We start from the raw sequence: 22,826 nt of genomic DNA on the forward strand, positions 1-22,826 counted from the left end.
ATACTGAATGGTAAGATAGACATAGTGTTGTAAGACAAACACTGCACTATACTACTAAGAGGCAAGACAAAACAGGTATGCAATACTTGATCAATTAAAGTGACTAGATTTAAAGTTTTACTAGCCTGTTTTTGAAGTGACCAAGTGTGTGGATATATAGGATTTAGTCTTCAGCCTTTTGATTTCAAAATAAGGGTTTTGAAGTATCTAATTGTTATGATACTTAAAATAATTGTGAAATATGACAACAAATTTCTGCATTTGAGCCTCTCTGTTGGAGAAACGGCCCACCCCCCATCTAATAGATTGATTTTCCGAATTCCAAAAAACAGCAATGGCACAATAAAATGTTAAAAATCAATGAATAGAAGTCGATTGAATAAAATCAACACCAGGGATATAATAATAATTTGTACAAACTTTAAAGAGACTAAACAGTATATGGATCCTTCTAAACACTCAAGATTGTTTTGCTGTTGATACAGTTTCAACTCCATGGTTTACTTCACGGATTAGTTGCCAACTATTAAATAAATCGCGATAGTAAACTGGATATTTGATACCCCCTCTACAGAGAGGAATTTTCAGCTCTCAGTAAGAAAGGGGTGGATTGCTCCATTCGAGTGTGGAGATTTTGGTCAATGTGTCTGCGTTTGCATATGTATGGGTTAGGTGTGAGGGCTTACAGATCTGTTGGGTCACACAATGGTCGCACATTAAGTGTAAACAAAGAGATGGCCCAAGGCTTTACCTGCGGTCTGCTTCGTAGTCACTCAGAAAATGTGTACCGTGGCAATTAGAGACAAGTACAGTATCCTTGTGTAAAAGTTGGAGACTGGAAGACCATGATACAAAAAAAAAAACCCAGAAAGTAGGAAGCAATAGGTAAAACATGTGATCAATAAAGAATGATGTAGCAATACAGATAAAAATGATCTCATACAATCACTAGTCATAAGCCACAGATGGTCAATTACACTTGTGTGTGTGCGTTTGTTGTCATTATGAAAATCAACAGGCATCGATAGATACAAAAAATATACTTCAAATAAGTATTTCCATACAGAAGTAGGAATAAGTAATAATAACGCAAGGTGCGCACACAGCACACTGTAGGACAAAATAAACCCGCTCCAATTCCCAGAGTCAGGTTCACCTCCCACAAAATGAGTTGAAGACAACAAAGTGTTGAAGATAGCATGACTGTATTTATAAATGTAGCGATTTACAGTAAAGCAGCGTTAATGTACATAATGTTAATGTCCCCTAACCCTGGTCTTAATCTGAGGTAGGGTTTAGGCCTTTGTTTGTTTGTTTTGACCACACCCGGCATTTATTAGAGGCCTGGTTCTAATTTGAGTAACTGTTTATATTTGAGGAAATATGGTAACTCAAATACATGAATTACCTTATCTTCTAAAGCTTACACTGCTATTATGTACATTATCACCTGAATGCTAGCCCTGCTATTTGTTGTTGTTTTCATGTCATTCATTGTCTCAAACTCATTCAATTGTCACAGAGAACACAGAGGAACGTTTTTCTGAAAGTTTTGTGTTTATTTTATACAAGCACAGTATGGAACCAGATGAGAATGGCACACTACTTTATCAAATATATATATATATATATATATATATATACTGTATATGTGTGTGTATGTATTTATGTATGTATGTCAATACATGTGTATATATATACATATGTACTGTATATGTATATGTATGGATGTGTGTGTATATATATATATATATACACATATATATAAACAGTATATACTTTATATATATATATAGGAGTGGGAATATATTTAATCTGGGACCTTATCAATACGACGTGACGTGTTTTCAAACATGAGGGGACTCCCCGAGGTGCACTCGGACCTGGTGGAGCTTCCCGAGAACCTGGCACTGGTGACATGAATGAGATGTCATCCAGCTAGGTTTCAGCACTGATCTGTGTTGCGTTTGCTCCGTAACTTTCACTTATTTCACCTTATTAATCCACTAAAATTCATTTCTGAACAAATTTGAGGCAAGAAATAATCCACCCAGTCGCTGAATCTTCACTCATATTAGATTTGCACAATATCATTTAAAACTTTGTTCCTACTGTCATAAAGCACATGTGTTCTGAGATTTCCTTGTTTTTCATTCAATTCACTTTGTAAAATTAAATATATACATCGACAATAAAAATACTATTTTTATTTTATTATTTGTCCCATCACCGGCACATCCATCACTGAAGGTTCAGTCACTGTCCTGGAGTGGAAGCTGAATGAGTTTCTCTAAGAACTACAATCGTCCTACAGTAGTGCCTGCATCGGGGACACAATAATTTAAAAAAATAATAAATAAATAAATAAAATGAAAAAGTACAATCCTTGATGTGCAATGTGTGAAATAATGTGTCCCACCACAGCAAAAGCCGCCATCTCGCGCGTTTCTAAAATTGCCATGGCCAGCCAAATAAGTTGAAAAAAATCTTTCTTCAAAGAAAAGTCATTTTTTTCCGATTCGTGTTCCTTTGTGTTTTTTTTTATCTCTCAACGTATTTTCAAAATTGAGTTCGATTTGTAAATAGTAGGAAAATGTTCAACTGTCGAGTTACATATTCCAGTTAGATTACATAAGGAAACGCAGTTGACTTACCGAGACACGGAACGCGCTGAATAACGCCAATCGATCATTTCCTAAAGCTTTTAAAGCGAGTGTCCAGGTGAAGATCATTCCTCCATATTCCACGTGATGTGAAGTCGCAATGTGAAACCGTTTTGATAGAGTTCAACCTTTAAATTGTACTACTTTTACACACACAGAGCCACTGTTGTGAAACAGCAAAGAAAAACCCTTTGCGTCACACACCAACTGAATGTGACAATGAAACGGAATATTTTTAAGAACCACCAGAGGAGACCGACGATACGCGCGCTGTTGTTACAACGGAAGAAGTTGATGACGTGATGAAGTCCGTTGAGGTTGGTGTCAGATTTTCTGAGACTCTTAATATTGATACTTTACATTTTGTTGTGTTGTCCGTACTTTTAAACTCCAAAATAATTCCACTTTTATAAAACATGTATATTCTTATTGTTAAATAAAAGCTTTTTTAAAGACAAAATTAGTTGTGTTGTTGAGATGTTCATGAGTGGCCCATTCAGCATTATGTTAATTAGCCCTATGGCTTTATTTGTCCGCCAACCTCATTTGCATTCTGGGAGCTGAATGAACCTGGTGTGGGTAAAACTTTGGAGGTGATTATCTCAGAAACACGGTTTGCCACATCCTTGTCAATAACAAGTCATAGCTTTAAAAATATTTGCTTGATTTGCACAAGTGACACTTGTCACTTGTTCAGAAGCTCTGATTCTCCACTTTCAAATGATGCGAAAAAAAAAAAATCTCGAGAGTCGCCAAATGACCCTAAAGTACGCGGTGGGTCACATATGTGCAATACACTCAGTTCCTATTTATTGTGTTCTTTTCAATATATTTTATATTGTTTATAGTGCTTAATTTGATATGTTCTCTCTTTTCTGCTGTTCCCTTTTTGCTGCAGAAACAATGTAAATTTCCCCAGTGTGGGACTAATAAAGGTTTATCTTCTTATCTTTTAAAAGGGAAGTTTCTTCCAAAAAGTCCTTAGAACAATGAAAGAGTTCCTGCGGTGCGAAAAAAACAAACAATATGGGTAGTCTTATGATGCATTAAGTATTGCGATTAAATTTGTTGCAATATTTCACATTTATTCTAGGTAAATTATAACACCTGTTACACATGGTTATACACAGTGTTTTCATTAGTTTAATTCAATTTAATACATCTACAAATAAAAAAAACACGGATTCATTCATTCTTTTAAACAATTTGTTCTTTGAAATCAGCTTTATATATATTGATTGTATTAGATGTACAGAACATATGTTCTGTTCCAAAACATGTATATTTTTCATTAAATAGATGCAGGAATATCCTGTATATGCAAGTTGCTTTACGTTTTGAACCAATGCTCCCCCAAGTGGACAGATAAAACATTACAACTGCTTTTCCACAAATGCAGGCTCTGAGCGTTCCCGGACACCGGCGCAAAATTACGTCATCGGGGGGGGGGGGATATAATTACAGCCAGGGTCCGGGCGCGATACTGTCACGGTTCTTGCATGGGTCAGCCACACCACAATCACGGATCTGCCTGCGCTCTGTCATGCTCCAGCTGCCCTCTCCAAGTGGCTCTTACTGTATAAGGACGTGTTTCCTTAAGGAGGTGTTTCTTTAAGGAGACTTTTCTTTAAAGAAGTGCTTCTTTCAGGAGGTGTTACTTCAAGGAGGTGTTACTTGAAGGACGTGTTACTTTAAGAAGGTGTTACTTTAAGGAGGTGTTTCTTTCAGGAGGTGTTACTCTAAGGAGGTTTTTCTTTTAGGAGATGTTACTTTAAGAAGGTGTTTCTTTAAGGATGTGTTTCTCACAGGAGGTGTTGATGTGAGGAGGCGTTTCTTTAAGGAAGTGCAGATGTAAGGAGGTCTTTCTTTAAGTAGGTGTTGATGAGAAGAGGAGGAGCATACCTTGATCTTGTCCAAAAGTCTGGCAAGGCGTAGCGTTCCCTCCAGGAGGCTGCAGAGCCTCCCCTGCTTGTCCTGCTCCACAGAGGAGGCCTTGAGGAGGAGGGAGAAGGAGTTACGCTGAGTACATGCTTCAGTATTACTCAGTTTTAACACAGGTTGCAAACTGTATTTGCATTGTATTTCTGTCACTGAGCAGATTTCCCAGAACTGCACAGTACTGCAGATGGATGGACAGCGGCAGGGGCAAGATGGCCGACAGCAGTAGTGAAGAATTTGTAGCTTCCTCTTCAGGAAGCATTGTGAGACCATGCATGGTTCTGTCAATGACTTCAATAGGACCCTGAGCTTCAATATAATTTAATATTGAATCTTAAAATGAGAAACCTCCTCCAGGAAACTGCCCTGCACCCCCAGCGTCCCCTAGTGCCCTCCAGGAAGATGTGACTCTTACTGGATCCTAGCCTTCAGTTGACTTTAAATGTTATTCTCAGAAGTGCAGCGTCTGAGGACACAAGCCGCTCCATTGATCTACAACATATGTGTCAAACTTAAGGCCCGCGGGCCAAATGTGGCCCGCAGGCCTTGAGTTGAGAGCTTAAAAGGTCCGATTATCTTATAATACCGATCATGCCGATCATGTTACCCGTGAAGTGACGGCATCCCACCACTAGATTGCCGTGTTTCCACATCAGTGGCATTTTCCGAATTAAGAAATACAAACAATGATCCCAAAATGTCCAGGAAGAGAACAATTTATGCAAATGGAGGGTGTTTCAAGAAAGATGTTTGTGCTAAAGACATACCGGAGAGAAACCGGTATGTCTTTTGTGTTATGAGGCAGTGGCGGTTGTCAAAGAGTACAATCTACGTCGGCATTTTGACACCGAACACGGAGCTAAGTATGCCAAAGTGAGCCTTAAAGAATAACAACAAATGGTGCAAGAATTAAAAGGCAAATTGTGATCACAGCAGGATGTGTTCAAGAGAGCCACAACCAAAAACAATGCGGCAGTGAAAGCTAGCTTTATTGTGGCTGAAGAAATTGCCCGCGCTGCAAAGTCTTTTTCAGAGGGTGCATTTTTGAAGCAGTGAAGGTCTGTGAGCAGGTGTGTCCCGACCAGATACAGACTTTTAAAAATGTCAGTTTATCAAGAAACACCATCATGGACTGAGTTAAGGAACTAGCAGGAAACCTGGCAACACAGCTGGTCAAAGAGACACGCAGCTACATTGCTTTTTCATAAGCTCTTGATGAAAGCACAGACAACAAGCTATCTATTTTTATTAGAGGCGTCAATTCGGACCTTTCTGTCACTGAGGAGCTGTTGGATGTAGCTGCCATGCATGGGACCACAACAGGACAGGACATTTTTGATGCTGTGGAGAAGTCCATATGTAAAAATGCATTGCCCTGGGAAAAGTTGGTGGGATTAACTACAGACGGTGCACCTGCAATGTGTGGAGGAAAAGCGGGCTTTGTTGGATGAATGAAGGAGAAAATGCAAAAATGTAACTGTCACATGCCTCTCATAACGTGACAGTGAACTTCATTCGGGTGCATGGCCTAAATCATCGTCAGTTCCAGCTGTTCTTGCAGGAGATGGGCTCGGAGCACGGCGATAAGCCGTACCATACAGAAGTACGGGGGCTGAGTAGGAGCAAAGTCCTCAACAATTTTTTGAGCTCAGGGAAGATATTGCTCTTTTCATGCAGAGTAAAGGAAAACCCTTGTCTGAACTGTCAGATCCAAACTGGCTGTGTGACTTTGCTATGTTTTGTGACACAACTGAGCATCTCGCCCAACTGAATCAGAAGCTGCAGGGACGCAAACAAGTCATCATGCAGATGTCCGACATGATCACGGCTTTCCAGCGTAAACTTGATCTATGGATGTACCAAGTGAAACAGGGAAACTTGCCCACTTTCCTGTTTGTCAGAGCATCTCAGCCACATTTCCTGGTACTTTTTCATGTACTCAGCTAGCTACCAAACTGAGCCGGTTATTGAATGAGTTTGATCGACGCTTCTCTGACTTTAGAGCACAGCACTCAAGCTTAACCATCTTTGCCAATCCTTTCACCACCGACATCTGCACTGCACCCTAACATCTTCAGATGGAGTTAATAGAGCTTCAAAGCGATAGTGGCCTGAGAGTAAAGTTCCAGGATGCTGCAATCCAGGACTTTTACCGTCAACTGCCCCCTGGTTTGCTGCCACAGCTTCGACTTCATGCTGCCCGTGTTCTGACTATGTTTGGGAGCACCTATCTGTGCGAGCAGATGTTTTCAATCATGAATCTAAACAAGACCAAGCACAGATCACGCATCGCTGATGACAACCTCCATGCTGTTCTACGGATTGCCTCAGCACAAGACCTAAAACCAGACATTGACACACTGGTCATGGAAAAAAGGTTTCAGACATCTGATCAGAAAACACATAGGTAAGCATTTTTAAAAACCTAATTAAAATGTAATAAAATGTATTTCAATCAAGAACAAGAATAGTTAAACTGTGTGCAATTTAATGATTGTGCTTGCATTTTGCTTTGTGTTTGTTATTTTCAGGACATGATCAATGGACGACGATAGTGGAGAGGGGATTCATGTTGTGTGTTAAAGGACAGGCAGCATCTCCTCATCAACTTCACCTTAAAACAACCAATATAGTTGTGAATTGAGACAACCCTTGTGTTGTTATTTTGAGTTCATTAAATATACTACGTTATATGTGTAGCAATGTATTTAGTGTTTGCAGGTTTATGTGTTTAAGCAGACAAATGTTCACTGTAATCAAACCATCTCTCATTAGTTGGATGTATCCCCTTGCAAAGCTGTGTGCAGCCATTTGTTTATGTACAATGCTACACTTGTCACACATGTTCTTAGCAGCTGATAATTGTTGGTTGGACCGTTATTCTGCCCCTATCAACTATGACAAAAAGGTTTTGAACAAAGTTAATGTCATAACTTGTTATTTATCCTTATTCACTTGGATAGTTTGATCGTTGATTGATGGAGTAATGTGGGATTCATAAGCTGACAAATTAAAAGGATTTATGTTATAACAGAGCAACAAGCAAACATTTATTTTTACATTTATGCAAATATATGTAATATTTGTAAGTTGAGTAATACAAATCCAGAGTTATTTCACATTAAGTAGTTGCATTTATTTTACATTAAGCTACATTCATACCGTGGCACGGTGGCGCAGTGCATTGCACTGCTGCCTCACAGCAAGAAGGTCCTGGGTTCGATTCCCGCCTGGGGCGCTGTTGGCACCGTGCTCCGGCGGGTTATCTCCCAAATAGGAGCCTTTCTGTGTGGAGTTTGCATGTTCTCCCCGTGCTCACATGGGGTTTCCTCCACCTCACGTCAGTAAGGACCGCCACCAAAAACATGCACCCATCATTGTCTGACCAGCAATGGACAATTATCACCTGGTCTCCGGGCGCGTCCACGTACGCTGCCCACTGCTCCTGGCTGTGCCCCCGGAGGAAGGACAAGCCAGGATGGGTCAAAAGCAGAGAATCCATTTCACCGGCCACCATCAAGCATGTGTGTGTGTGTGTGCAAGCATGTGTTGTTGCGTGACTAATAAAGACTGTTTCTTCTTCCTACTGCCTCAAAGTTACATCTGGCCCTTTGAGGGCAACCATTATGCTGATGTGGCCCTCGGTGAAAATGAGTTTGACACCTGATCTACAATAACAGCCTATCTCCTAGCAACAGGACCTACCACAGCCAAGCCATCCAGCCCATAATAACACCCTAACTCTACACACAGGCTTTCAGCAGCTGATAGATCAGACTGCAGATGTAAACAACCTCTTATCACCGCGATCACAAGGAAATTAATCATTATCCAAATCGACACAACCTCTGCTTTAAACCCGTCAGGGAATCAGGTTTCTCACATCAGGGCTCTAGCCGTCAAACTATGGAAACATAGAATAGTGGCATGTAGAATAGAGTAGAGTATAGTAGACTAGAGTAGAAGAGTAGAGTAAAAGAGTGGCATGTAGAACTAAAAGTCTCTGTTTCATATCCTTAAAATCTTGGACCAGGATGTACTGTAGGTCTCCAATCCGGACCAGGATGTAAGTCTCCAATCCGGACCAGGATGTGGTTCTCCGTTCCGGACCAGGATATAGGTCTCCAATCCGGACCATGGTGTAATTCTCCAATCCAGACCAGAATGTAGGTCTCCAATTCGGACCAGGATGTAGGTCTCCAATCCGGACCAGGCTGTAGGTCTCCAATTAACCAGGATGTAGGTCTCCAATCCGGACCGAAATATAGGTCTCCAATCCGGACCAGGATGTAGGTCTCCAATCTGGACCAGGACGTAGGTCTACAATCCAGACCAGGAGGTAAGTCTCCAATCCGGACCAGGATGTAGGTCTCCAATCCGGACCATGATGTAGGGCTCCAATCCGGATCAGGATGTAGATCTTCAATCAGGACCAGGATGTAGGTCTCCAATCCACCAGGATGTAGGTATCCAATCCAGACCAGGATGTAGGTCTACAATCCAGACCAGGATGTAGGTTTCCGATCCTGACCGAAATGTAAGGCTCCAATCTGGACCAGGATGTAGGACTCCAATCCGAACCATGATGTAAGCCTACAATCCGGATTACGATGTAGCTCTCCAATCCGGACCAGGATGTCGATCTCCAATCCGGACCAGGATGTACTGTAGGTCTCCAATCCCTCTCATGTGTCCTGACAGGGCATGTTTAATTTCAACTGCAAACACACCCATTCATTCAATTGCAGTGTGTCACCATGAGATGGCGATAACTTTACAAAATCACAATCACATTTTGAAGAGAGATTTCTGATTTTCACCCCTAACTCTGACCCATTACCTGAGATATTGTCCTTTGAACTCTGACCAGAGGTCATCTTTCAAAGTTCAATTGTTTTTTTGTCATATGAATGGGAACAGGTCTTAATGATCCATTTAATCTACATGTTGCACAGCTGTTTATTTCAAAATGGAAGCTGTTTTTTTATTTACATTTTTTAAATTACAAAGTTCGATAGCTTTGTCATGAGAGTATTTAAACTAGGTCTATGTAATTATTATTATTATTATTATTATTACCTAGCAGTATTTATTGTTACACTAATGTTGTTGTTACACTAATCTCTGTCGCAATGTAGCTTGAATGTTATTCTCCCTTGTAAGTCGCTTTGGATAAAAGCGTCTGCTAAATGACTAAATGTAAATGTAAATTATAGTTTCAAGTTTATTGTCAAATACTTGATAACAATGCAAGCATCATTACCAGTAATGGGATTCTTTGTCTCAGAGCCAACTCAACTTTACATAATAAATTAAATAAGGGCATAGTAGTTATTAAAATAAAACAGTATTTAAAAACAGAATTTAAAGAGTATTTAAACAGTTTTTAAAGCTACATTTAAAATACATACAAGTATTTACCTAAAAGAGAGACAAACGGAAATGCAGACAATAATGACAGTGAGTGAACTTGATAGTGGACATCTTAAATAGTTGTGGGCCACAACAATGCAGTGTCATACTGAATGCAAGATAGACAGTGTTTTAAGACAAACACTGCAATGTACTTCTAAGAGGTAAGACAAAACAGCTATGCAACGCAATACTTGATACATTTAAGTGACTAGTGGTAGATGATGTAAACGCCAGTTTTCCTTCTTTGTGGCCAAGTGTGTGGCTTTATAGGTTCTAGTCTTTGGCCTTTTGATTTCAAAATGAGGGTTTTTGAACTATCTAATTTTTATTTTAGTTAAAATAATTGTAAAATATCACAACAAATCTCTGCATTTGAGCCTCTCTGTCAGAGAAATGGTCCCCCATCACCCCCCCCCCCATTTAATAGATTGATTTTCCAAATTCCAAAAAGCAACAATACAATAAAATGTGAAAAATCAATGAATAAAAGTAAATTGAATAAAATCAGGGATATAATAGATATAATAATAATCTGTACAAATGTTAAAGAGACTAAACAGTATATGGATCCTTTTGAACACTGTTGGGATCTAGAAAATGGATCCCTCCCAGGTTGGTTGACGTGTGGAGCTTTCTCAATTAGACGGAGACGGGTGCAATGCAAAATAAGCCTCTTTATTGGTGCTACTGCAGTAGGGTCAGTTCGTAAAGTCTCGACGATGACAAGACCAACGAAACAGACGAAAAGACAATGACGACAAAGACGACAACCATTATAAAGTTTCTCATAAGCAAGTCATCACAAAAAGATATATGGATCACAAAGAACTGTGTACGTGCAATAAAGCATGAGCAACATGCACGCAATAGGAAAAGTACAGGAGCAATATGTGTGCGACTGGTCACAAAGAACTGTTTTCCAACCAGAGGCGCCATTTTAAGCAAGCACCATATTATTTCTAACAGGCGCCATTTTAAGCGCCATACTACATCCAACAACACTCAAGATTGTTTTACTGTTGATATAGTTTAAACTCTGTGGTTCACTTCATGGATTAGTTGTCAACTATTAAATAAATCGACACCTATTAACAAAGAATTATTAAGAAGACCTCTATGATAGTAAACTGGATATCTGATTCCCCCTCTACAGAGAGGAATTTTTACTGTGTGAAAAAGGGGTGAATTCCTCCATTGGAATGTGGAGATTTTATATCAATGGTTCTGTATTTGCATATGTATGAGTGAGTTGTGGGGGCTTCCACAGTCATAATGCACAGATGGTCAATTACACTTGCGTGTGTGCGTCTGCATTCGTTTATATTCTGAAAAGCAAGGGGGACCGATATATACTAATAATATACTTAAAATGACCATTTATATAGAGTAGAAGTAATATGTAAAAATAACTTATAAGGTGCGTGTGGCGGATCAAGGGGGCGTGGTCAAGCCGCTGCTGCAGATAGGTGGTGCAGGCTCCCATCCTGGCATCGCTCAGCTGCTGCGGATCCCAAACCCAGGCAATAATGTATCTTTTGTTGTCGCCACAATGAGGATCAGCGTGCTTGCAGGACATGTTGGACCGGGTGAGTATTCCCGATAAGCAAGGCGCTGGACACGACACGACGGGAGCTCACGGACTATTTGCATACTGGCCTGCGAGCCCATTATTTAACATTTTGGCCCGCAAGTCACATTTTGGCCACCTTTTGTTTTAAAAGACTGAGAATAAATACACGCCAACCGGAACTGTTTTGCCTCCACCTGCCTCCTCCTCCTCATTTCCTCGCCCTGCGCCAGAACACACCTCCACAATGCGCACAAGGCCCACCATAGGACAAAAAGAAAACTCCTGCTCAAATTGTCAGAGATTGGTTTGCCCCTCACACAATGAGTTGAAGACAAAAAAGTGTTAAAGATAGCATGATTGTATTCATGAATTTGTCAATTTATAGTAAAGCAGCGAAAATGAACATTTTGCTTAACCGGCATTCTGTACACATGCTGTGTAACAGGCATCAGTAGTCCATCCTTGAATTTTCCCCTACCCTAAGCCCTACCTTAATCTCAGGTAGGGCTTAGGCCTGTATTGTTTGTGTTGACCACACCCCCGCATTTATTAGATGCCTGGTTCTAATTTGAGTAACTGTTTATATTTGAGAAAATATGGTAACTCAAATATATGAATGACTTTATCTTCTAAACCTTACACTGCTCTTATGTACATTATCACCTGAATGCTAACCCTGCTATTTGTTGTTGTTTTTATGTCACTCATTGTCTAAAGGTCATTCAATCGTCACAGAGAACACAGAGGAATGTTTTTTTTAAGCTTTGCGTTTTATATATATATATTTACAGTATACTGTGTGATAAGAGGCCGAAACATCTGATGAAGCTGGGGTCTACAACTGAAGATGTGTCGTATAGGTGGAAACATCTTTAAGTGGTCACCCCCAAACTCAGCCCCACCCAAGAGGACTTCCCCAACCCCACTCAAGACTGTTGTGCTGAATAGGGATTGTAACATCTAGTCCTAGTAAGCATTCTGAATATCTGGATCAAACCAGTGACTTCTGCGAAAGGGCAGTTGACAACCAGGGAAAGACCTAGTGACGGCCTGGAGAGACTGCTGACAGGAGGGAACAGACCCCATCGGGGCTGGCATGAGTTAGCTACCCATGTTGGCAGGATCCACCACTACACAGTCTTATCAGATCCAAGCAACTATGGCTCCAAAAACTTAAAGAAGAGGAAAACCCCTTGAGTCTGCGAGAGGGGGGGACGCAAGATGACTCATCGGAAACGACAACAAATCAAACAATCAGGATGGCAGTTGATGGAGCAACAGCTCTGGCAGGACACAGACTACAAAGCTGCATCTGTGGCTGGAAAAAGATAACATCAGAGAAGGGTCTCAGAGATCCACCAGGGCAGAAAAAAGTGCCCGAGAGAGCTTAGCGAGGGGCCTCACATTGACCACTACTTCCTTCGAGGTAGGGCAAATGAGTCGAGTGAAGCCCAGTGGCAGGACAAGCACCACAGTTAACAGGGTATCACAATCCCAGACGAAGCTCAACCAAGCTCAGATCCGCCAACAGTTCCGAGCTCAGAGGCCATCCCGGCCACAGCCAGCAATGGAGAGGAAGATGATTGCTGTATATCTCCACACACACTACCTCACTTTATTCACATGCCACTTGAACGCACATATCTGCATATACATACAGTAATAGCCTATCCTATAAACAAACGTCTATTCCCTATTTCTATTTTGTACCCCCACTCTGTATTACTTTTGAGTTATTTTATTTTATTTTATTTTTTTCTCTATTACTTAGTGCATTACGTTTTAGGAATCAGTTAGTTTCAGTTAGTTAGTCAAGTACAAATTAGGTAACTATTGTGTCCAGTCTAGAACATATTGTGTGTAATCACCGGGTACATTGCACTGACATTTCACTGCATATATGTATGAAAGTATGTTCAGTATATGTATGTGAAGAATAAACCTCTTGAATCTTGAATCACCTGGGACCTCACAATACAAACAGTTGTGGGGACTCCCTGAGGGGAACTACGACCTGGCGGAGCTCCCCGAGAACCAGACACTGGCACTGGGCACGCAGATGCGACGTCATCCAACAGGGTTTAAGCACAAGTTCTGTGTTGTATTCACTCTTTAACTTTCACTGATTTTGACTTATTAGTCCACTAAAATCTGCTTCTGAACAAATTTGAGGCAAGAAATAATAAATCCAGTTGCTGAATCTTCACTCATATTAGATCTACAAGATATCATTTAAAAGTCTGTTCCCACTTTCATAAAGCACGGGATCGCTCGCTCAGGGATTTTCTGCTTCATTCAATTAATGTTGTTAAATGAAAACATCGACAATAAAAATACTATTTTTGTCTTTTGTATTTGGCCTGTTTTTTATTATCGCTCAGTGTTTGTGGGCTGGTCCCCACCTACAGAGATGCAACTCGACCGGGCAGCTCGTGGTCTTAGGTCTGGACCTATCACCGGCACTTACATTGCTGAAAGTTCAGTCCCTGTCCTGGAGCAGGAGCTGTTGCGAGATACTGCGGATGCGCTGGGACACATCATCAGTGATGTAACCCGGGGTCACTGGGTGTTTCGGGTCTTTCAAGCATCAGACACCCTCGCCCAGGCAACCTGACCAGGGTTGATCAGACCACAGCCTGTGTCCCAGCAGCGGTTGCTCAAGGTTCTGCCTTCCTCATCCAAAGCCACCTGGTGGCTTTCTCCGCGGCTTCAGTTACAGATGTGATGGCCTTCCTCTTTGCCTTCCTGCTGATGCCCAGCAGCCTGAACACTTTACAGAGTGGGCCCCCTGCGAATCCTCTGCAGCCCACCTCCACAGGCTCACAGCGAGCTCACCAGCCTGCTGGTTTTCTGGATGGAAGTGGTGTCTTTAAGGCTGCAGTCAAAGATCTTCCCCAAGCTCTTGACTGGCTGCTCTGTAATGGACGGGATGGTGGCTCCGGAGAGTTAAAAGAACTTGTCCACTACTTTCCCCCTCTTCAGCCCGGGACAGATGTGGTGGTGACTGTCAGGTCATCCATAAATGCCCTTATTGGGGGTTGTTGCACACCAGAGTTGGTCAAGGGACCCCTGCATTCAACCTCGGCTGACTTGACTATCATGTACATGGCGAGGGCGAAAAGGATGACTGAGATGGTACAGCCTGTTATTATGCCTCTCTCTAGCTCATGCCAGTCTGATGTACTAGACCCGGCTGTGATTCTGAACCTGAAGTTGTTGTAGAAGTCTAGGATAAGGTCCATGATCTTCCCGGGAACATGATGTCAACGAAGGGCAAGCTTTACAAGTTTGTGTGGTATGGATCCATAGGCATTAGCAAGGTCGAGCCACAACAGAGTGAGGTCTCCCTTTCCTTCTCGAGCCTCCCTCATGAGCTGTGTAACCACTCCCGTGTGTTCCAAACAGCCAGGCACTCCAGGTATCCCTCCCTTTTGAACCGAGGTGTCAATGTAGTTGTTCTTTAGGAGGACATCTGTCAGTCGTTGTGACAAGACAGTGAAGAACATCTTGCTTTCAACGCTTAGAAGTGAGATGGTTCTAAACTGACTGACGGTCTTGGGGTTCTCTTCCTTGGGAATCCATACGCCCTCAGTGCACCTCCACTGGTTAGCAATTCCTCCCCGGCACCAGATCACCCTTAGGATTTTCCAGAGATGCCGAAGGAGCTGCAAGCAGCGCTTGTAAACAATGTATGGGATTCCACTGGGTCCTGGGGCAGAGGCTGATCTGGCTCCTTTCACCACCTGCTGAACCTCTATCTGGCGGGGCTCTCTCATAACAAACTCAACTGTTGGAGGTTGTGGGCTTATGAGGGAGATGTGTGGTTCCAGCTCCTGGTCTCTCTCTGGGTCACTCAAGGTATTGTGCAGAAATGAGTTCACATTGTCTGCTGAACACGTGAGGCTACCACTGCGCTACCACTGCGCTCCCTAGGAGCTTCTTGGTGAAAGAGAAAGAATTGGAAATAAAAAGCAGCACGCTTCCTTGCCCTTTTTTTCACCCGTCTCCGGTGCCACTCTGCCCTGCGCAGGGTCATGAGCTGCTTCCTCAAGATGTTGCGTAGCTCAGCAAGTGGTTGTTTTTCCTCTTCACCAGCTTTCTTGTACTGTTGTTGTAGACTCTGGAGCTCTTGATTCAGCTGGTGTATCTTGGTGGCTCTATGGTTCATCGTATAGGCTGGCTTGGTGTTTCCTCTCTCGATGTGGCCAAACCTCTCGGCAGCCTAGCTGACTATGATAGCCAACATAGTTCCAATTCGCCGATCTGCCTCCCTACAATCTGGCTCACATCAGCAGAAAACTGTGCCCAGACGCTCTACTGCTTGGAGGGACTGGGCTCTGTGGGGTGATTCCTGGCTGGGCTCCTCCTGCGTTTCACCAGGATCAGATCCTATGCACTGCAGCTCGCTCTCTTGCTCTCTGCACTTCATCCTGGCCTGATGTATTTTTAGGCCACACGGGTTCTTGCATACTTTTCCGCAGATGCAACTTGCGCTCATTGTCGATATTCCGTTTGCATGGGTTGATACCATTGAGTCCGTCCTGGTAGGTTTCTCATTCTCCCTCCCTCTCGGGCTCCCTTGGGGGTATACTTCAGAAGGCTTCTTCGTAGCAATTTGGGTTTCTCCCTCACGTAAGACAGGTTGGGGTTGCTAGCCTTCCTTACCCTGGTGCTGTTTTTCCAGCCGTCGCCAAACAGTTCTTGGTTGCCACCAAGTGTCTATTACTACTATTAATTTGTTGCTCTAAAGAGAGTTCTAAGAACAACAATCGTTCCTACAGTTCCTGCAGACACAATACAAGGGAAGGTTCCTCCAAAAAGTCCTTAGAATGATAAGAAGAAGAAAGAAGAAACAGACTTTATTTATCACGCAACACACCACACTACAACACATGCTTGCACACACACACACATGCACATGCTTTGATGGTGCCGGTGAAATGGATTCTCTGCTTTTGACCCATCCTGGCTTGTGCTTCCTCTGGGGGCACAGCCAGGAGCAGTGGGCAGCGTACGTGGACGCGCCCGGGGACCAGGTGATAAGTGTCCATCGCTGGTCAGACCATGATGGGTCCTTACTGACGTGAGGTGGAGGAAACCCCATGTGAGCACGGGGAGAACATGCAAACTCCACACAGAAAGGCTCCTATTTGGGAGATAACCCGCCGGAGCACGGTGCCAACAGCGCCCCAGGCGGGAATCGAACCCAGGACCTTCTTGCTGTGAGGCAGCAGTGCAATGCACTGCGCCACCGTGCCACATAAAAAAGTTCCTGCGGTGCGAAAACGCACGATATGGGGAGTTTTGCAATACATTAAGTTTTGTGAGTATATATGTTGCAATATTTCACATTTATTTTTCTGTATATTTAAAAAACTGTTACACAGGGTTACACAGTGTTTTCATTAGTTTCATTCAATAAAATACATCTACATAAAAAAAAAAACACTGATTCATTCATTATTTCAGATTAATATGATTTCAAATTAAAAATCAGAGATTCATGTATTGATTCTTTTAGATGTAAAGAACATATGTTCCATCCAAATGTATATGTATATAAATAAACATGTATATTTTTCATTAAAGAAACGCAATATTATCCCGTATGCGCTAGTTGCTTTACGTTTTGAACCACTGCTCCCCCCCAGTGGACAGAAAAAGCATTGCAGCTGCTTTTCCACAAACGCAGCCTGGGGGAATTCCCAGGCGGCGGCACTAAATTACGTTATTGAGGGGGATATCATTACAGGCAAGATCCAAGCACGGACCCAGCAGAGACCCTGCATGGGTCAGCCGCGCCCCAATCACGGATCTGCCTGGGCACTGTCATGTCCTAGCTGCCCTCTCCAAGTGGCTCCTACTGTATGTGTAGTAGTGTATGTGTAGTACTATATATATGTATGTATAGTAGTGTATATATATATATATATATATATATATATATATATAAATATATATATATATATATATACATACATACATACACACACATACATACATGTATGTGTAGTACTATATGTATGTGTAATACTATATATACTGTATACTACTATATGTATGTACAGTAGGCTCTAATCTGTTGATTTGCAATTTTCATATTGTAAAGATTCAGCAACTTTGCAAATTGAGGGAGGAGGAGAGGTAGAGTAAAATAAAATACACCTCAAATAAAAACACAATGTTTTCATTTTCTCTGTTTAGACGAACAGCTCCCTCTCTAATGTTACCATGACGCATGGACAGGGAGACAGATCGCTCCCTCAGAGGATATACAGAGGACCCAAAACGTATTCGCATTTTTGATCAATGATATCATATTATTATCGAGGGCTTTAATGCATGATCATCATGCCAGGTGAATCGATTCAAGGCTATTTTTTCATTATTCTTATTTTTGTAAAAAAATAAATAAATAAATACATTTGATCCTGGCTATTCATAAAACTTCCCACAAATGATGATGGTTTGATTCAAAGTGTGCATGGAGAGAAGAGGCTATTCACAGATGGATGGGGCTAGGAGGCACTGACCGAATCAATGTGCTGTGCGCAGCTCTATAATGAAATATGATTTCACCAATTTTAAATATAAAAGAAAATTAAAATGTAAATGTTAATATTGTGGCTGGTGCGACAAAAAAATCAATGTATGAGAAACACTGTACTTAATGGAATTAATATACTGTATACTGTATATAATGACTGCCAAAATATGTATTGAGTTTATGATCTTTAATAAGTGTAATCTAGTTGATGAGTGTGAACCATATGTAATAAGTGTGTAATATAATAATATAATAATATAATATTATAATACCCAGTGGGCCAGCTGGTCTCTCTCCACCACGCTCCTCTCAGCTACAGCCACCAGCTTGGACAGGAGAAGCTCCGTCTGCGCCTCCTTCTCCACAAACACCTCCACCTGCCGCCTCAACTCCTCCACCATTCTTTCGTACTTTCTGAAAAGGGCGGGGGGGAGACATCTATACTGAATATCCCAGAATGCATTTCAACAACAATGCTGCAATGGTGAAACTGATATCATTACGACCTTTTATTCGTTTAAGTAAAAATTGATAAAGAAAATAAATACTTGTGAAGTTAAAAAACAAAACCAATACACAGATAATTATGACTGAAGTGTTTTCCACCACTAGAGGGCGCTCTAGTCAATCATAACATGATCAAAACAAACCAGGAACTGCAATTCCGACTGGATTTGTTGAGTGTCCATCTTGAAAAAACTATTTGAAAACAAAACTATATGAAGATAAAATACATCCTAAAGCTAATTTTGCTGCTGCTCCTATCAATCATCGATAGTAGAGTGTGATCTTGCGACAGATCAGTCATTTCTAACATAATTAATGTGGGGAAATTATGCAGCAATTCGATTTAAGAATTACTATTTTTTTTTTACTTATAATTACAGCTGGACTCATTTTGTAATGCAGTAAGCTACGCCGACATACAAATCTGACATTGCCCGCAAACTGGAACATGACATCACATGGGGGAGACAGGACAGAGAGAGCGCTGCAGAGAGACGCTCATGGTACGGTCACACCTGCGTTATGTTCATTATTTAGCAATCATTAAATGAAAAACGCCACTTGAATTATCGATAAAATAAGGGACACCTCATTTCATGTTTCTTCAATAAGGACAAATCTTTATTTTAAGAGATGAATGGCAAGATTATTTATGTAATTTTTTCAAGAGGTAATTTATTTGGCGAAGTAGACAGCTACACCATTTAGGTGTGTCGGGGGTATATGGTGTAGTTTGATCAGCCACACCTGACATGGATCTAGGTGTTTGGGTCAGAGTGGCGCCATACCTTGCTCATTGGTTGGTCTAACAAGCAGCAGGTTAAAACCCCCATCCTCACACACAGTCAGGATAGCAGCCCTGTCATGACCTGTTCAATCTGCTCCTGGCTTGTTCCACCTAGCCTCCTCTCGACTATGAACTGATGTCTACAACATCGTCATCTGTCTCTGTGCCGGAGGGCCCTGAAAAGGCCACTTGGGTGACGTGGTAGGAAAAACTGCAAAAATAACAAATATTTAATATGGAAAGGCAGAGAGCTTTGAAATGTTTGGTGCACCCACGGCAGCCAGTCCATTTTGAGCTGACAAGCCCGCAAACGCCAGGTGCACAGAAGCCCCAATGCGGACGGTGTGACCCTAACCCAGTGTTTTTATTCTACATTTAGATTTATTTTCCAGTTTCCTACTTGTATGAAACCAAAATGTCAACATCAGCTCGGCTCCATCTCTCTGTCTTATCTTCAGCACTTTTTTCTTAATTACCGGCCTAAAGCCGGTAATGCGACCTCTGGTTCAGAGATGCTTATTTTGAGGATTGTACTTTGTGGATCACATCTTTAGGAACTTTAACTTCATGGAGCTCAGTAAATAGACAATTGTTTTGTTCAAATTTAAAAATGGGATTTCCCCAAAAATGTATCAGAAATAAGAAATTATATTGATCTGATGATGACCAGGGCTGTAGTGTTGGAGTCTGACCTGAAGTTGTGATTGGAAACCTGCAGCTTAGAGTCCAGACTCCTAACGTTTTGGCTCAGTGAGGCGTTCTGCTCCTCCAGACTCTTCTTCTGCTCCTCCAGAATCTTCTTCTGCTCCTCCAAACTCTTCTTCTGCTCCTCCAGGCGGGTCCCTCGGTGGCGCAGCACCTCAAACTCCTGCAGATCCCTGTTCTCCTGCTGCTCCAGGCGGCTGCAGAACCCACAGGGTGATGTGAGGGTTAACATGATGCTATTGTTGTTTCCTTGGCAACAGTGTGGTTATTGTTATTGTTGCCGTGTTGACAGTGTTGCTGCTGTGGTAACGGTGTATTGGGATGTTGTTTTCTTGGTTACAGTTGGCTTCGTACCGCCGGAGTTTGCCAGTGACAGCGCAATGCTCATCCCAGGTGACTGCCTCCTCCACGCTGCTCCGCAGAGTCCTGAACTCCACCCGTCTCAGCTCCAACTCCTCCTCCATCAACATCAGCTGCTTGGTCAGACGGGTCACTACAGAGAGGGGGAGAGAAGGGGAGGTGAGAAAGGAAAGTCCATTCTTTTTAGGTAGAGTTTAGGAATCCCTCTGGGGGAAACTAGTCCTCTGCATTGACCACCCGAGTATCTGATCTAGGAGTAGTGGCTGCTACGTAGCCAGCCCAGGGAGCAGGTAGAGGTTCAGTGTCTTGCCATGACAGTTCAGCTGCCTACCTCCTGAGCCGCTGCCCCTAAAACATAAGCAAGGTGATACTGCATTTTTTGGACTGTGGGCTCGTCGTCTTTCTTTGTGTGTCCTCTCTCTTATCTCAATCTCAGTCCTCTCTCTTATCTCAAGAGGAATCCTCTCTTATCTCAAGAGGAATCCTCTCTTATCTCAAAGTGAGTCTTCCCTTCTCTCAAGATGAGTCCTCTCTCTTATCTCAAGACGAGTCCTCTCTCTTATCTCAAGCTGAGTCCTCTCTCTTATCTCAAGATGAGTCCTCTCTCTTTTCTCAAGATGAGTCCTCTCTCATCTCAAGATGAGTCCTCTTTCTTATCTCAAGCTGAGTCCTCTCTTATCTCAGAATGAGATCTCTTTCTTATCTCAAGCTGAGTCCTCTATCTTATCTCAAGCTGAGTCCTCTCTTATCTCACGATGAGTCCTCTCTCTTATCTCAAGATGAGTCCTCTCTTATCTGAAGGTGAGTCCTCTCTCTTGTCTCCAGATGAATCCTCTCCGATATTTCAAGATGAGTCCTCTCTCTTATCTCAAGCTGAGTCCTCTCACTTATCTCAAGCCCAGTCCTCTCTCTTATCTTAAGATGAGATCCCTCTCTCATCTCAAGATGAGTCCTCTTTCTTATCTCAAGCTGAGTCCTCTCATCTCAAGATGAGTCCTCTCTTATCTGAAGCTGAGTGCTCTCTCATCTCAAGATGAGTCCTCTTTCTTATCTCAAGCTGAGTCCTCTCTTATCTCCAGATGAGTCATCTCTGATATTTCAAGATGAGTCCTCTGTCTTATCTCAAGCTGAATCTTCTCTTATCCCAAGCCGAGTCCTCTCACTTATCTCAAGCTGAGTCCTCTCTCTTATCTTAAGATGAGATCCCTCTCTCATCTCAAGATGAGTCCTCTTTCTTATCTCAAGCTGAGTCCTCTCATCTCAAGATGAGTCCTCTTTCTTATCTCAAGCTGAGTCCTCTCATCTCAAGATGAGTCCTCTTTCTTATCTCAAGCTGAGTCCTCTCTTATCTCACGATGAGTCCTCTCTCTTATCTCAAGATGAGTCCTCTCGGATATTCCAAGATGAGTCCCCTCGGATATTTCAAGATGAGTCCTCTGTCTTATCTCAAACTGAGTCCTGTCTCTTATCTCAAGCCGAGTCCTCTCTCATCTCAAGATTAGTCCTCTTTCTTATCTCAAGCTGAGTCCTCTCATCTCAAGATGAGTCCTCTCTTATCTGAAGCTGAGTGCTCTCTCATCTCAAGATGAGTCCTCTTTCTTATCTCAAGCTGAGTCCTCTCTTATCTCCAGATGAGTCATCTCTGATATTTCAAGATGAGTCCTCTGTCTTATCTCAAGCTGAATCTTCTCTTATCCCAAGCCGAGTCCTCTCACTTATCTCAAGCTGAGTCCTCTCTCTTATCTTAAGATGAGATCCCTCTCTCATCTCAAGATGAGTCCTCTTTCTTATCTCAAGCTGAGTCCTCTCATCTCAAGATGAGTCCTCTTTCTTATCTCAAGCTGAGTCCTCTCATCTCAAGATGAGTCCTCTTTCTTATCTCAAGCTGAGTCCTCTCTTATCTCACGATGAGTCCTCTCTCTTATCTCAAGATGAGTCCTCTCGGATATTCCAAGATGAGTCCCCTCGGATATTTCAAGATGAGTCCTCTGTCTTATCTCAAACTGAGTCCTGTCTCTTATCTCAAGCCGAGTCCTCTCTCATCTCAAGATGAGTCCTCTTTCTGATCTCAAGGTGAGTCCTCTCTTATCTGAAGGTGAGTCCTCTCTCTTATCTCCAGATGAATCCTCTCCGATATTTCAAGATGAGTCCTCTCTCTTATCTCAAGCTGAGTCCTCTCACTTATCTCAAGCCGAGTCCTCTCTCTTATCTTAAGATGAGATCCCTCTCTCATCTCAAGATGAGTCCTCTTTCTTATCTCAAGCTGAGTCCTCTCATCTCAAGATGAGTCCTCTCTTATCTGAAGCTGAGTGCTCTCTCATCTCAAGATGAGTC

At 42.2% G+C, this 22,826-nt stretch overlaps 1 protein-coding gene across 1 annotated transcript in view; it reads right to left on the reverse strand.

Moving 5' to 3' along the window:
• Window positions 1–1,847: 1,847 nt before the first annotated feature.
• The window catches only part of cep89 (centrosomal protein 89), a gene marked incomplete at its 3' end in the record, with an annotated part of 45,184 nt that continues 24,205 nt past the window's right edge, over window positions 1,848–22,826 (reverse strand). Inside the window, exons 14-18 of the mRNA XM_079997932.1 lie at window positions 20,487–20,625; window positions 20,120–20,329; window positions 18,406–18,547; window positions 4,470–4,655; window positions 1,848–1,910 (exon numbers count right to left, since the gene is read on the reverse strand). Coding sequence (XP_079854058.1) covers window positions 1,848–1,910; window positions 4,470–4,655; window positions 18,406–18,547; window positions 20,120–20,329; window positions 20,487–20,625 — 740 coding nt within the window. The remainder of the gene's footprint in view (window positions 1,911–4,469; window positions 4,656–18,405; window positions 18,548–20,119; window positions 20,330–20,486; window positions 20,626–22,826) is intronic.

The sequence above is a fragment of the Zeus faber genome (genome assembly GCF_960531495.2).
Source record: "Zeus faber genome assembly, chromosome: 3".
Lineage (NCBI taxonomy): Eukaryota > Metazoa > Chordata > Actinopteri > Zeiformes > Zeidae > Zeus > Zeus faber.